This window comes from Centroberyx affinis, unplaced genomic scaffold, assembly GCF_046629955.1.
Source record: "Centroberyx affinis isolate AG114_WGS23_722 - 3 ecotype Tasmania unplaced genomic scaffold, CSIRO-AGI_Caff_v1 ptg009898l_1, whole genome shotgun sequence".
Taxonomy (NCBI): domain Eukaryota; kingdom Metazoa; phylum Chordata; class Actinopteri; order Beryciformes; family Berycidae; genus Centroberyx; species Centroberyx affinis.
The window spans coordinates 5,001-17,666 of record NW_027284675.1 but is presented as its reverse complement, the minus strand read 5'-3'; the positions used below and the strand labels follow the sequence as shown (position 1 = coordinate 17,666).

The 12,666-nt window shown below is 42.9% G+C and overlaps 2 protein-coding genes across 2 annotated transcripts in view; one reads left to right on the top strand and one right to left on the bottom strand.

Moving 5' to 3' along the window:
- Positions 1-420: 420 nt before the first annotated feature.
- Positions 421-7,016, top strand: LOC139640594 (transcription factor E3-like; the record flags this gene model as incomplete). The annotated part of the gene is made up of 4 exons (XM_071514767.1): positions 421-477; positions 1,613-1,688; positions 1,852-1,999; positions 2,250-7,016. Coding segments are annotated over 4 exons (644 nt in total), but the record flags the coding sequence as incomplete, so codon positions are not given.
- Positions 7,017-12,620: 5,604 nt separating this feature from the next.
- LOC139640595 (myoD family inhibitor domain-containing protein-like) overlaps positions 12,621-12,666 on the bottom strand; it is a 4,556-nt gene continuing 4,510 nt past the window's right edge. Inside the window, exon 4 of the mRNA XM_071514768.1 lies at positions 12,621-12,666. This exon is cut by the window's right edge and continues 760 nt beyond it. The gene's annotated coding sequence lies outside the window, so the exon portion shown is untranslated.

Sequence of the window (12,666 nt, the reverse complement as noted above, 5' to 3'; positions counted from 1 at the left end):
GTTACTTGTTTCTTTCCTTTTTTTGTTTGTTTGTTTGATTTTTTCTTTCTTTCTTTCTTTCTTTCTCTTTGTCGTTCTGTCTTTCAAACAAACTGACTGTTTACTTCTGTTTTATTCTGACAACAGTGAAATATTGATATTCTAATTTATTTCTCTATATGAAGTTTATCTGACATCAGAGGAGGTAGAAGTTCACAAATTCCCTACTCAAGTAAAAGTGCAAATACTCATTTAAAAATATACTCTGGTAGAAGTTGAAGTACCGTTTCAAATCCTTTACTCAAGTCAAAGTATAAAAGTTTGTGGACTTAAATTTAAAGTACAGATAAAGTACAGATACTTGAAAATCCTACTTAAGTAGAGTAATGAAGTATTTTTACTGTGTTACATCACACCTCTGACATCATGTTGTTGTTGTAGATGTGGAGACCAAGGCTCTGATTAAAGAGAGACAGAAGAAGGACAACCACAACCTGAGTGAGTACTGCAGTATTATCTGTCTGTAGTACCACGACCTGAGCGAGTACTGCAGTATTATCTGTCTGTAGTACCACGACCTGAGCGAGTACTGCAGTATTATCTGTCCTGTAGTACCACGACCTGAGTGAGCGAGTACTGCAGTATTATCTGTCTGTAGTACCACAACCTGAGCGAGTACTGCAGTATTATCTGTCTGTAGTACCACGACCTGAGCGAGTACTGCAGTATTATCTGTCTGTAGTACCACAACCTGAGCGAGTACTGCAGTATTATCTGTCTGTAGTACCACGACCTGAGCGAGTACTGCAGTATTATCTGTCTGTAGTACCACGACCTGAGCGAGTACTGCAGTATTATCTGTCTGTAGTACCACGACCTGAGCGAGTACTGCAGTATTATCTGTCTGTAGTACCACGACCTGAGCGAGTACTGCAGTATTATCTGTCTGTAGTACCGCGACCTGAGCGAGTACTGCAGTATTATCTGTCTGTAGTACCGCGACCTGAGCGAGTACTGCAGTATTATCTGTCTGTAGTACCGCGACCTGAGCGAGTACTGCAGTATTATCTGTCTGTAGTACCACAACCTGAGTGAGTACTGCAGTATTACTGTGTTAACTCTATACATCTGTTTGTAGTCTTTGATTGGTTTGGACAGAATCTTCTGTGGATTTTAAATATCGACAGATGAATTTCAGCTGCAACGTTTTTCCAGAATCTTTATTTAGTGTTTTGTAAAAAAAACACTTTACAGTAAGAGTCACTAAGTTAAGGGTTAGTTAATGCTTAATAACCATTAACTAACCCTTAACTAACAGTTAACTAATGTGTAATTTACTAATGGTGTTCATGTTAACTAAGGTATTAATTTATACATTATTTAATAGTTTATAAAGATGGACTATTAAATAATGTATAAATTAATACCTTAGTTAACATGAACACCATTAGTAAATTATACATTAGTTAACTGTTAGTTAAGAGTTAGTTAATGTTTAATTAATGTTCCTTTATTGTAAAGTGTTACTGAAGCTGCTTCCTCTGCAGGCTGAGATACTGAATACTGAGATATAATAACATCATGTTGTTGTTGTTGTTGTTGTTGTTGTTGTTTTGTTTTGTTGTGTTTGCAGTCGAGAGGCGGAGGAGGTTCAACATCAACGACCGGATCAAGGAGCTGGGAGCGCTCATCCCCAAGTCCCCCGACCCGTCAGTACTCCTCCTCCTCCTCCTCTTTACTTCACCTCCAGTTTGTTGAGTGTGTGTGTGCTCATTCTGCACTGTGTGTGTGTGTGTGTGTGTGTGTGTGTGTGTGTTGTGTGTGTTGTGTGTGTGTGTGTGTGTGTGTGTGTGTGTGTGTGTGTGTGAGCAGGGAGTCGCGGTGGAACAAAGGAACCATCCTGAAGGCCTCGGTGGATTACATCCGAAAACTGCAGAAAGAACAGCAGAGATCCAGAGAGATGGAGAACCGGCAGAGGAAACTGGAACACACCAACAGATCACTGCTGCTGCGGATACAGGTGTGTGTGTGTGTGTGTGTGTGTGTGTGTGTGTGTGTGTGAGTGTGTGTGTGTGTGTGTGTGTGTGTGTGAGTGTGTGTGTGTGTGGGAGTGTGTGTGAGTGTGTGTGTGTGTGTGTGCGTGTGCGTGTGCGTGTGTGTGTGTGTGCTCTTCTTCTTGTTGGTCTTCTCTCCTCCATCAGGATCATTCCACTCTCCAAGTAAGTGTTTGTTTGTTGTTGTTTGTTTGTTTGTTTGTTTGTTTGTTGTAGGAGCTGGAGCTGCAGGCGCGCCTCCATGGCCTCTCCTCCTCCTCCACTCCTCCCTCCTCCTCCACCTCCTCCTCTCTGGATCCGGGGTTGGGAGGAGACGTCATCGTCGACCCGCGGGTCCTCCTCTCCCCCCCGTTCTCCTCCTCCTCGGTCGTCATGGTGACGGACCCGGACGCCCTGAGCTTCGCGGAGCTGGACGACCCGCGGGGAGCCGCCGCCGTCTTCTCCCCGGACCTGATGGGCGACCTGGGGCTGGCGGCTCTGGGCGGGCTGGGAGACATCCTGATGGACCCGCTGCTCTCCTCCGGAGCCTCCAAGACCAGCAGCAGGAGGAGCAGCTTCAGCATGGAGGAAGACCAGTGAGGACCGGACCATGATGTCATCACCCGGGGGAGCGGAACGCTGTTTTGTTTTTTAGTTTTTTAAGAACTGTTTTTAATCAGTCGCCATGGAAAACGAACACAACGCAACGAACAAACAACGCACAAACTTCTCGCCACGGCAACAACCGTGTGTTACTATGGTAACCGCTGCATTGTAGAACCCTGGTCCCATGTTACTATGGTAACCGCTGTGTTCTAGAATACTTGTCCCATGTAACTATGGTAACCGCTGTGTTCTAGAATACCTGTTCCATGTAACTATGGTAACCGCCGTGTTCTAGAATACCTGTTCCATGTAACTATGGTAACCGCCGTGTTCTAGAATACCTGTTCCATGTTACTATGGTAACCGCCGTGTTCTAGAGACGCTGGTTCCATGTTACTATGGTAACCGCCGTGTTCTAGAGACGCTGGTTCCATGTTACTGTGGTAACCGCTGTGTTCTAGAGATGCTGGTTCCATGTAACTATGGTAACCGCTGTGATCTAGAATACCTGTTCCATGTAACTATGGTAACCGCCGTGTTCTAGAATACCTGTTCCATGTAACTATGGTAACCGCCGTGTTCTAGAATACCTGTTCCATGTAACTATGGTAACCGCCGTGTTCTAGAATACCTGTTCCATGTAACTATGGTAGCCGCCGTGTTCTAGAGATGCTGGTTCCATGTTACTATGGTAACCGCCGTGTTCTAGAGACGCTGGTTCCATGTTACTATGGTAACCGCCGTGTTCTAGAGACGCTGGTTCCATGTTACTATGGTAACCGCTGTGTTCTAGAGCGGCTGGTTCCGTATCAGTTCAGTTTGTAACCCTCTGCCTGCAGCAGCTCAGTCTCAGATCAGAATAACAGACTGAGCAAAACAGAAGCTGATTGGCTGTAGAGAGCAAACCCACAGCTTATTGGTTGTTAGAAGTGAGGCTGGTCCAGGGTCTGTGAACCGGCTTCATACAGCAACAGCAGAACTGTAGAGTTTCCATGACAACGCTGCAGAAGCTCCATGTCTGACAAACCGAGCAGCAGAGTGGCTCATTGGCTGTTTGTTAGCAGTGCCGACAGCTTATTGGCTGTCAGGGAGCAGACCTGCACCTCATTGGTCCTCAGAACACCTCAACAACTTCCTCTGTGTCCCAAAGCTTCCTGCAGGTCAGCTGAGATGCTGCACTTTATACTCAGATCAGACTCCGGTCCGGTCCGGTCCGGTCCGGGTCTGAACGCCTCGCCTCTGTCTCTGTCCCGGTGTGTTCAGGACCGTCCGGCTCGTTCCAGAAGCACCTGAAGGCATCATGAGAGTCGGACAGTTTAGGTTCAAAAGAGGAAGAGAAGAGAAGAAGAGGAAGAGAGAGAGATGAACCTCTCTGGTTCACTTCACCAGATCACATATCTACTGCTCCTGTCTGTGTGTCTGTTTATTTTGCAGCTGAGCGATCTGAAATGATAAATATATATATGTATAAATATATACAGTATGCAAATAGATGGCAGCAGATCGTCTGAGTTCATACAGACAAAACAGGAGACTGCTGCTGTCTCCATCAGGTCATGTGACGTGTTTCCTCAGCAGCTCTCTGTCCTGTAGAAACCTGCCGTCTCCAAAATACAATATTTTCACATCGTCTCCCATGAAGATCTGGGGCCGGATCCACCAATGTGTTCTTAAGATAGATCTAAAGAAATGACATAAGAGGAAAATTTAGGAAGTTCTTAAGAAGGCTCTTAAGTGCAATTCCTCAATATTTTCTTAGTAACAGTCTCACTTCTTATGAATTTCTTTAATTTTCCTACTTAAGAACTTCTCAAAATAGGGCCTGAATTAATTCTGGTTAATAAACTTTAGGCTTACTGCCATTGAGGCTAGGAGACAAGGCTAGGAGGCTAGGAGGCTAGGAGACAAGGCTAGGAGCCTAGGAGACAAGGCTAGGAGGCAACCCAAAGTGCTTCCATCTACAAAACAATTGGGGAAAAACCTATTTAGAGCAACTAGAGCAAAGATTTAAACATTGGTTGCTGTTGGTAACTGTAAAATTTGCAGCTTATTTCCAACAGACATGAGACAGAGGCCTACCTGGCCCTACACCAAATAAAGCTTTACAATAAATGTTCATCTTAATGTTAGGTGTAGGGGAACCTATGAAGACTTTGAACTATAACCTACTTGTCTAAAATGTGTTTAAATATATGATATTAGAGGCTTACCTTTTCACTGTAGGAGTTTTAAGACAGGTGAAGGGCCGTCTTAAAGTTAAGAAAAAAATCAACAACAAATTTGACAACTTTCATTTCAAGAATACCATTTATTCGTAAGTTTTTTCTTAGGAAGAAACATAAGAAGAAAGCCTGGTCTGTGACAACACATCAGCAGAGGTTAGTCTGGTCCAGGATCAGCAGTTTGAACACATGGGAGACGACTGCAGGGTGAACTTGGACAGAAGAGGTTTCTACAGGACCTGGACCTGTTACAGGACTGAAGCTGTTTATCAAACTGTTAAAGGGACAGTTCATGTTGTTCATGTTGTTCATGTTGAGTTTGTCTTGTTTTGATTGACAAACACATTTTTATTTAAATCTGCTCTCCAGTCCAGATTTTGTTATAAAGCTGCAGCGTCTTCTGAGTGTAAACAGGAAGTGATGTCGTCTCAGCGGTTTTTTTTTGTTGACATCTTTATTGACAATAGAAATCACATACAAACAAAGAAGTCATTAATACAGACAGAACAACATCAGAGCCAGGGGGAATCTTCTCAGTGAAAACATTCAACAAAGAACACAAATCGATGGTTTTTGCAGCTAAAAATGGTTTTAATGTACTGTTTGGTTTCATTTTCAAATACTATAAAAGGTTTAGAATGGCTAAATTTGGATTTATGAATATAAAATTTTGCTAAAATAATCATCAAATTGGTTTCCTTCAGTAGAGAGCAGCACAGACTTCACTGATGTCACCACTAGGGGTTTCTGGGTAATGAAGTCCTCACAGTTCAGACAGTTTCCTCCTGCAGCTTTCTGTTCCCACAGAGCGTTAAAACACAGACTCACTCACTGCTGTTTTCACTTTATTCCTGTAAATATGAATTGTACATAAATCTATAGGACGCCGTGTGCTGGAGAGATTTTAATGGAAGTAAAGATGGAACTTTCTCTCACTGACCCAGGTTTTAAAACACCGAGGATCAATAGTTTGGAACTCAGACTTGATCAGTTTCAGACCTTAAAGACAAATATTCCTCCATGCGTTCCTCCTGGTAAATATCTGAAGAACTACATTTCCCTCTGAACTTCAACTTCAGAGGGAAACGCAACGTTGCCCGTCTACATTGCCTGAAAAAGTTGCTCATGCGTCCCGCCTTAAGACCCGAATAATCAAACGTCTAACGATCCGACTTCAGCAGCGATGACCTCAGTTCAAACAGCAGAATCTATTTTTCTAAAGGCGTCACGTTTCCTTTTTTACACTTTGGGTTCAGAGTTTCAGTCTGTTGTGTTCAAGAATCTATTTTGTTGTGAAATTGTTTTGTTTTTTTGTTCTTTGTTTCTTATTTTTTCACTTTCTCAGAAGTGTGTTATTCTGTTCTGAGTCTTCAGTCTGGCGGACGCTGGTCAGAGCCGGCAGACAGTTTGGTCTGGAGGAACCGGGGTGACTCACTGGAGGAGAAGAAGAACTTCAACTTCTGCAATTTCAAAATCTCAGAGTCTGCAGTTCATTTCTCCAGAGAGTTTGGTCCAAACTGGATTTGTGAACAAGGAGTTTTACAATCAAAACCTTCATCAGACTCAAACTCAGTCCATCCTTTAACAGATTTAACAATCACCTTTCTTTAAACAATTTTAAAGTTCTAAAAAAAAGCAAAGCAGTCCAGGACCAGAGACCGGGTTCCTGGTGGTTCTGTGGGACTGAAGCTCTGCAGCTCCGCCTGGTGGAAACTGAAGCTGCTGCAGGTTCAGTCTTCTCAGTTAAACCTCCTGAGCCTTCAGACCCACAGGAGAACCTTGGAGAACCTTGGAGAACCTGGACTGGACTTTATGCCACAGGATCATATTGGTGGTCGTAACTTTTCCCTCCCGTCTGTCCGGTTCCTCTGTCTTTCCTCTCTGGAACACAGATCAGGTTTTCTCTTTTCCCTCGGTCTTTCACAAAAAGGGAAATATGGGAAATGAGATTTTAAGGATTGAAACTGTCGTCCAATAGGAAGCCTCGTCTGTCTCTGATGTCGGAGCAGAAACTGCTGAGTCGTTAATAATCTGGGAGACAATAAACTGAACAGTGAGGAACATCTGCTGCTGCAGAGCCGAGACGCTGGGGACACTTTACAGTAAGTCACTAAGTTAAGGGTTAGTTAATGCTTAATAAGCATTAACTAACCCTTAATTAACAGTTAACTAATGTGTCTGGTAATCATTTACTAATGGTGTTCATGTTAACTAAGGTATTAATTTATACATTATTTAATGGTCATCTTTATAAACTATTAAATAATGTATAAATTAATACCTTAGTTAACATGAACACCATTAGTAAATTATACATTAGTTAACTGTTAATTAAGGGTTAGTTCATGCTTATTAAGCATTAACTAACCCTTAACTTAGTGACCCTTATTGTAAAGAGTTACCAAGACGTTACTGTGGAGCGTCATCCTCCATGACATCACCATGGTGACGAGAACAACCGAATCACCAGTTACTATAGCAACAGCCACAGAGCAGGACGGTGGAGCCAACATGGCTGCCGTCAAAAAACACAAAACAAACCCACACTGACCAAACTGTCCGGCTCTGCAGTGAATCTGTCAAGATCAAACTAAAGGGATTTTTGTACGTCAGTTATTGCTATTATCGTTATTATGAATTTGTTTCCATGGTAACAGATTATTGTTTATGTAGTGCATATAGTCTGTCTATGATGTTAACATGTTTAATATCATGTATCATGTCCTTAGACCTTCATGGATTTGTTTTTTTAGAGAATCTTTATGTTTCAGAAAGATTACAAATTTTATATATAAATAAAACAAAAAAAACAACAATATTTGTCTTTTATGTGTCTTGTTTCCCACACAACAGAAGAAGGTTAGACCCTCCTCCTGCCACTGTGTTTCCATGGTAACAGTTAGACCCTCCTCCTGCCAGTGTGTTTCCATGGTAACAGTTAGACCCTCCTCCTGTCAGTGTGTTTCCATGGTAACAGTCAGACCCTCCTCCTGTCAGTGTGTTTCCATGGTAACAGTTAGACCCTCCTCCTGCCAGTGTGTTTCCATGGTAACAGTCAGACCCTCCTCCTGCCAGTGTGTTTCCATGGTAACAGTCAGACCCTCCTCCTGCCAGTGTGTTTCCATGGTAACAGTTAGACCCTTAGCAGCAGATAAGCTGTCCTGAGTCACAGTGACTCAGTGATTATAGTTGTTTCTGCTGAAGTTTGTGCTGTGTGTGTGTGTGTGTGTGTCTCTCCCTCCCTCTCTCTCTCTCTCTCTCTCTCTCTGTGTGTGTGTGTGTGAATGGATGTTGTGAATGTGACTTTATATTGACTAATGCTAACTGAAGTGTCAGATCCTGGGTGTGTTTTGACTTCAGCCTGTTGTTCCAGCAGAGGGCAGCAGAGCTTCAGCCTCTGATGATGAGGAATAATATCTAATGTCCCCCCCCCCCCCCCCCTCACCGTCCAGAGCCACACACACACACAGTGAGACCAGGTGACGCTTCCTCAGTTCCAGTCTCTGTAAAACATCCAGTGAACTTTTGGTTTTATAACAGAGAATATAGATTTAGTGTCTAAAACCTCAGCAGGTCAACATCCACTCTGTGAGGAGGAGAAGTCTTCTGCAGATATCAGGTCACTTCTCAGCTTCAGCCTCCTGCGGCCGGACGATCCCACAATGCCGAGCGGGTCCCGGTGTCCTGGTGGAGAACCTTGTTCCCGAGTCGTCTTGGAGAGAACGATGTTCTCATGGAACCTGACCTGGAAGCTTCCTGACAGACTCACAGATGTTTTCATTCCTTCTTCCTCTGTCCAGTTCAAACTTCCAGGATCTTTATCCGTCTTCTGTCCTTTCATTCTTTGGTTTTGGACTCGTGTTTCCATGTTAGATATCGATCGCTCCGTCAAACTTTGTGATCTGAGAGGAAGACGATAAAAGCAGCAGCTGCTCTCTCAGAAAGTTTCTCTGCAGGTTTGTTTCCAGCAGAGTTTCCCTCTAAACTTTGAGCATCAAGTCCAGGGAGCCGCCATGTTGGCTCCTTGCTCCGCCCCTCTGAAGCCCCCCCCCCCCCCCCCACCAAACGCCCACTTGACGCCGTGCCGGCGGGTGAGAAGGCTCCGCCCCTCTGTGACGGGCGAGTTTCCCCTATCTTTAGAGACACAGTGACAGAATGACGAGTGTATCGCCATGGTGACAGGTGGTTACTATGGAAACAGGCATGGAGCAGGACTGTGGAGCCAACATGGCCGCCGCTGTCTGTTGTTGAAAATCTGTGAATTCTGTGAAGTTTCTTCTTTAAAGCTTCAACCAGCATTGTTTTTCATTTTCATGCACGTGTGTGTGTGTGTGTGTGTGAGTGTGTGTGTGTGTGTGTGTGTGTGTGTGTGTGTGTGTGTGTGTGTGTGTGTGTGAGTGTGTGTGTGTTGTTCTGAATCAGTCTATCTGGGTCAGTCTGTTTCCTGTCCCTCCACAGCCAGCAGGGAGAGTTATGACGTGTGTGTGTGTGTGTGTGTGTGTGTGTGTGTGTGTGTGTGTGTGTGTGTGAATCCTCTCTCCCGCTCTCTTTGATGTGGTGCGTCCCGGGGGTCGGGGGTCATCGTGGGTTGCCGGGGGCGACAGCGGCGTTGTCATTTCAGTGACTTCCTGTTTCCTGTTTGGAGGCCTGGCTCGTCTCTACAGTAAATAGCCACTTCCTGTCCCAGCTGGACCCACTTCCTGTCCCACCCCGCCCGTCCACAGCTGTCAATCACACGGAAACACAGAAATATAATAGAACCTGTTTTCACACTGAGAGACTGGAGGAATCACACATTCTCTTCATACTGATATTGATGAACTGTCAACTGATATTTTTATATTTTTTCATACTTCAGGTATATTTTCATGTCGAACATATTTTCCATTCATTGTTCAACCGTGACTTCTGTTGTTTTGCTCATTCTGCAGCATGCTGGATTGCATAGTTTCATACTTTTCATTCTATTTTATTATTTTATTATATTTCTACTTATGTTCTCTACTTTAATATTCTGTCCCTTGTTTTTCTGTCATTATCCTTTGCTGTTTCCTATTTGCTGCTGAAGTGGCCCAGTTTCCCCACAGGATCATTACATTTTTTAATTTAATTTAATTTAATTTAATTTAATGTAATCTTTTGATAAAAACAGGGAACATTCAAAACAAAACTGACCAGTGTCCAGAAAAGATGTAAAAGTAAATCTGTCAAAATGGGATTCAAGAAAAGATTTAAAGACAGTAAACTGTTTCAGGACGCTGCACAGAGAAGAGACTAGACTAGATTAGACTAGACTAGACTAGACTAGACTAGATTAGATTAGATTAGATTAGATTAGATTAGACTAGACTAGATTAGATTAGATTAGATTAGACTAGACTAGACTAGATTAGATTAGATTAGATTAGACTAGACTAGACTAGATTAGATTAGATTAGACTAGACTAGACTAGAATAGACTAGATTAGATTAGATTAGATTAGATTAGATTCGACTAGATTAGACTAGACTAGACTAGACTAGATTAGATTAGATTAGATTAGACTAGACTAGACTAGAATAGACTAGATTAGATTAGACTAGATTAGACTAGACTAGACTAGACTAGAATAGACTAGATTAGATTAAATTCGACTAGACTAGATTAGATTAGATTAGATTAGACTATATTAGACTAGACTAGATTATATTAGATTAGACTAGATTAGACTAGACTAGACTAGACTAGATTAGATTCAGAGTCAGATGAAACCTTATTGATCGCTGTGGAGAAACTGTATCACTGCAGCAGTAGAGAATGAGATATGAATAACAAATAGACAAGCAGAGAAGTGAAAATAACACAGAGGATCATATTGAAGGTATTGAGAAGAAAACAGATAAAAAAACATCTGGACTGTCTTCACTGACAGCTGGAGCAGAAAGATGTTCAGACATTCAGATGCAGAACAGACTGATACACTGTTACCCCTTTTCCACCAAATTAGATCTGGTTCTTGAACCGGTTCCGTTCAGGATTCTTGGAACCTTGGTGCTATCGAGCGAACCGGCCTGTGTTTCCACCAGGTTTGAGCGGAACCATTGTAATCAAGAATGCGTCATCAGGAGGGCGTTGCACAATGCACACCAGAAGTAAACAGTAGTAACAAGATGGTGGATCGCATTGATTACCTGCGAGATTTTGTTCTGTTATTACAGATATTTGTTTTTATCCAAAAAACAAGCATGGACCAAATATTAATGATAAGAAGACGTAGACGACTATTTCCATCCTCTCTTTCCAACCTGTAGAATATGACACGCCCACTGATGTCGTCACGGTTCGCACTTGAAAACCTGCTATTTTTTGGTTCCAGCTGGGAACCAACTTTTCGGGTTCCGAACCAATTTATTTTTGGTCGAAATGCTCCGAACAGTTCAAAATTAGGTGCGCGAACCGGAACGGAACCCGTTCCATGTTGGTGGAAAAGGGAAAACCAGTGGAAAAATCCACCAGTAAAGACCAGATTGGTTTCTACTGGGAAAACAACACGTCAGGTGGTTTGGTTTTACAGGAAGATAAAAGTGAGTGTCGTCGGCGTATCGTGAGACTTTCTGTTAGAAGATCAAATCAGACGCAGGATAGAAAATGTTTCTTAACAGAACAGAGAAGTCGAGTACAGACAGAGACACAGTTTATTTACTGATGAGTTTCTTTGGCTGCAGGAAACTTTCATTTCATTGATCTAGATTTCTCTTCCTCTCATCTCTTCTTCTCTTCTGAACGACAGCAGCATGAAGCCCCAGCAAAGATGCTGTAGAAAACACCAGCGGTCTATCACTTTATTTTCACAGTCTGGGTTCATAAACAGAAAACCTGAACTCCTCTGTGGATCAGATGAGTCCAGATGTCTTTTGGCTGCAGAGTGTGTGAGGCGGCCGCAGGTTCGATCCCCGCAGCAGGAAACGCATCATCAGCAGCTGGAGACTGAAAGGTAAAATATGAATATCTGATTCTCCACCTCAGCATCAGTGATGTTTGACAGGAGCTTCACACTGTAGTCACAGATTATTATAAACTCTCTGTTACTACATATTTAACATCTCAAGACTTTTGTGCAATTTCCAAACATTCCAAGACCTGGAAATTATTAAATTAATTTTCCAGAGTTGAGTATGGATGATGGAAAATGATTTAACTTTCTTTTAGCATCTTAAATTTTCTTCATCCTGGTTTAGTTCTGGTTTGGCCCTCAGAGCTCTAACAGAACTAGAGGACACACACACACACACACACACACACACACACACACACACACACACACACACTCCCCTATCAGAATCTAACCAGCCACCCAACATAAACACATGCAGCTCCAGGTTCAGAACATCACAGCAGAGGCTCAGAGTCTGGGGAGCAATGAAACCTTATCACACTCACACACACCCAAACACTGTGTGTGTGTGTGTGTGTGTGTGTGTGGGCGGTGAGTTCAGGGAGGATCAGTCAGTAACTGGAAATATAACTGGAGCTGTTTGTTCATTTTAATCCAGAGCGACTGATCTTCCCTCTCAGTCTGAACAGACGGTTCATTTCTGTCTGTTTCTGACTGAACTGATCATTTCATCACTGATCCATCTGATTGATTTAGTGTTTAGATAATGTCAGCTTGTTAGCTAGCTAACCATAGCATCTGGTCAGCTAACCATCACTGTCTTGTTGTTAACACATCTGATTAGCACACTAGCTAACGTATCTAGCAGCAGCTAGCGTTAGCATGTTCACATGAACATCAGTGTGTTTGCCGGCTAGTTAGCTAGCTAACAGTTTGTTCAGGTTAACTGAG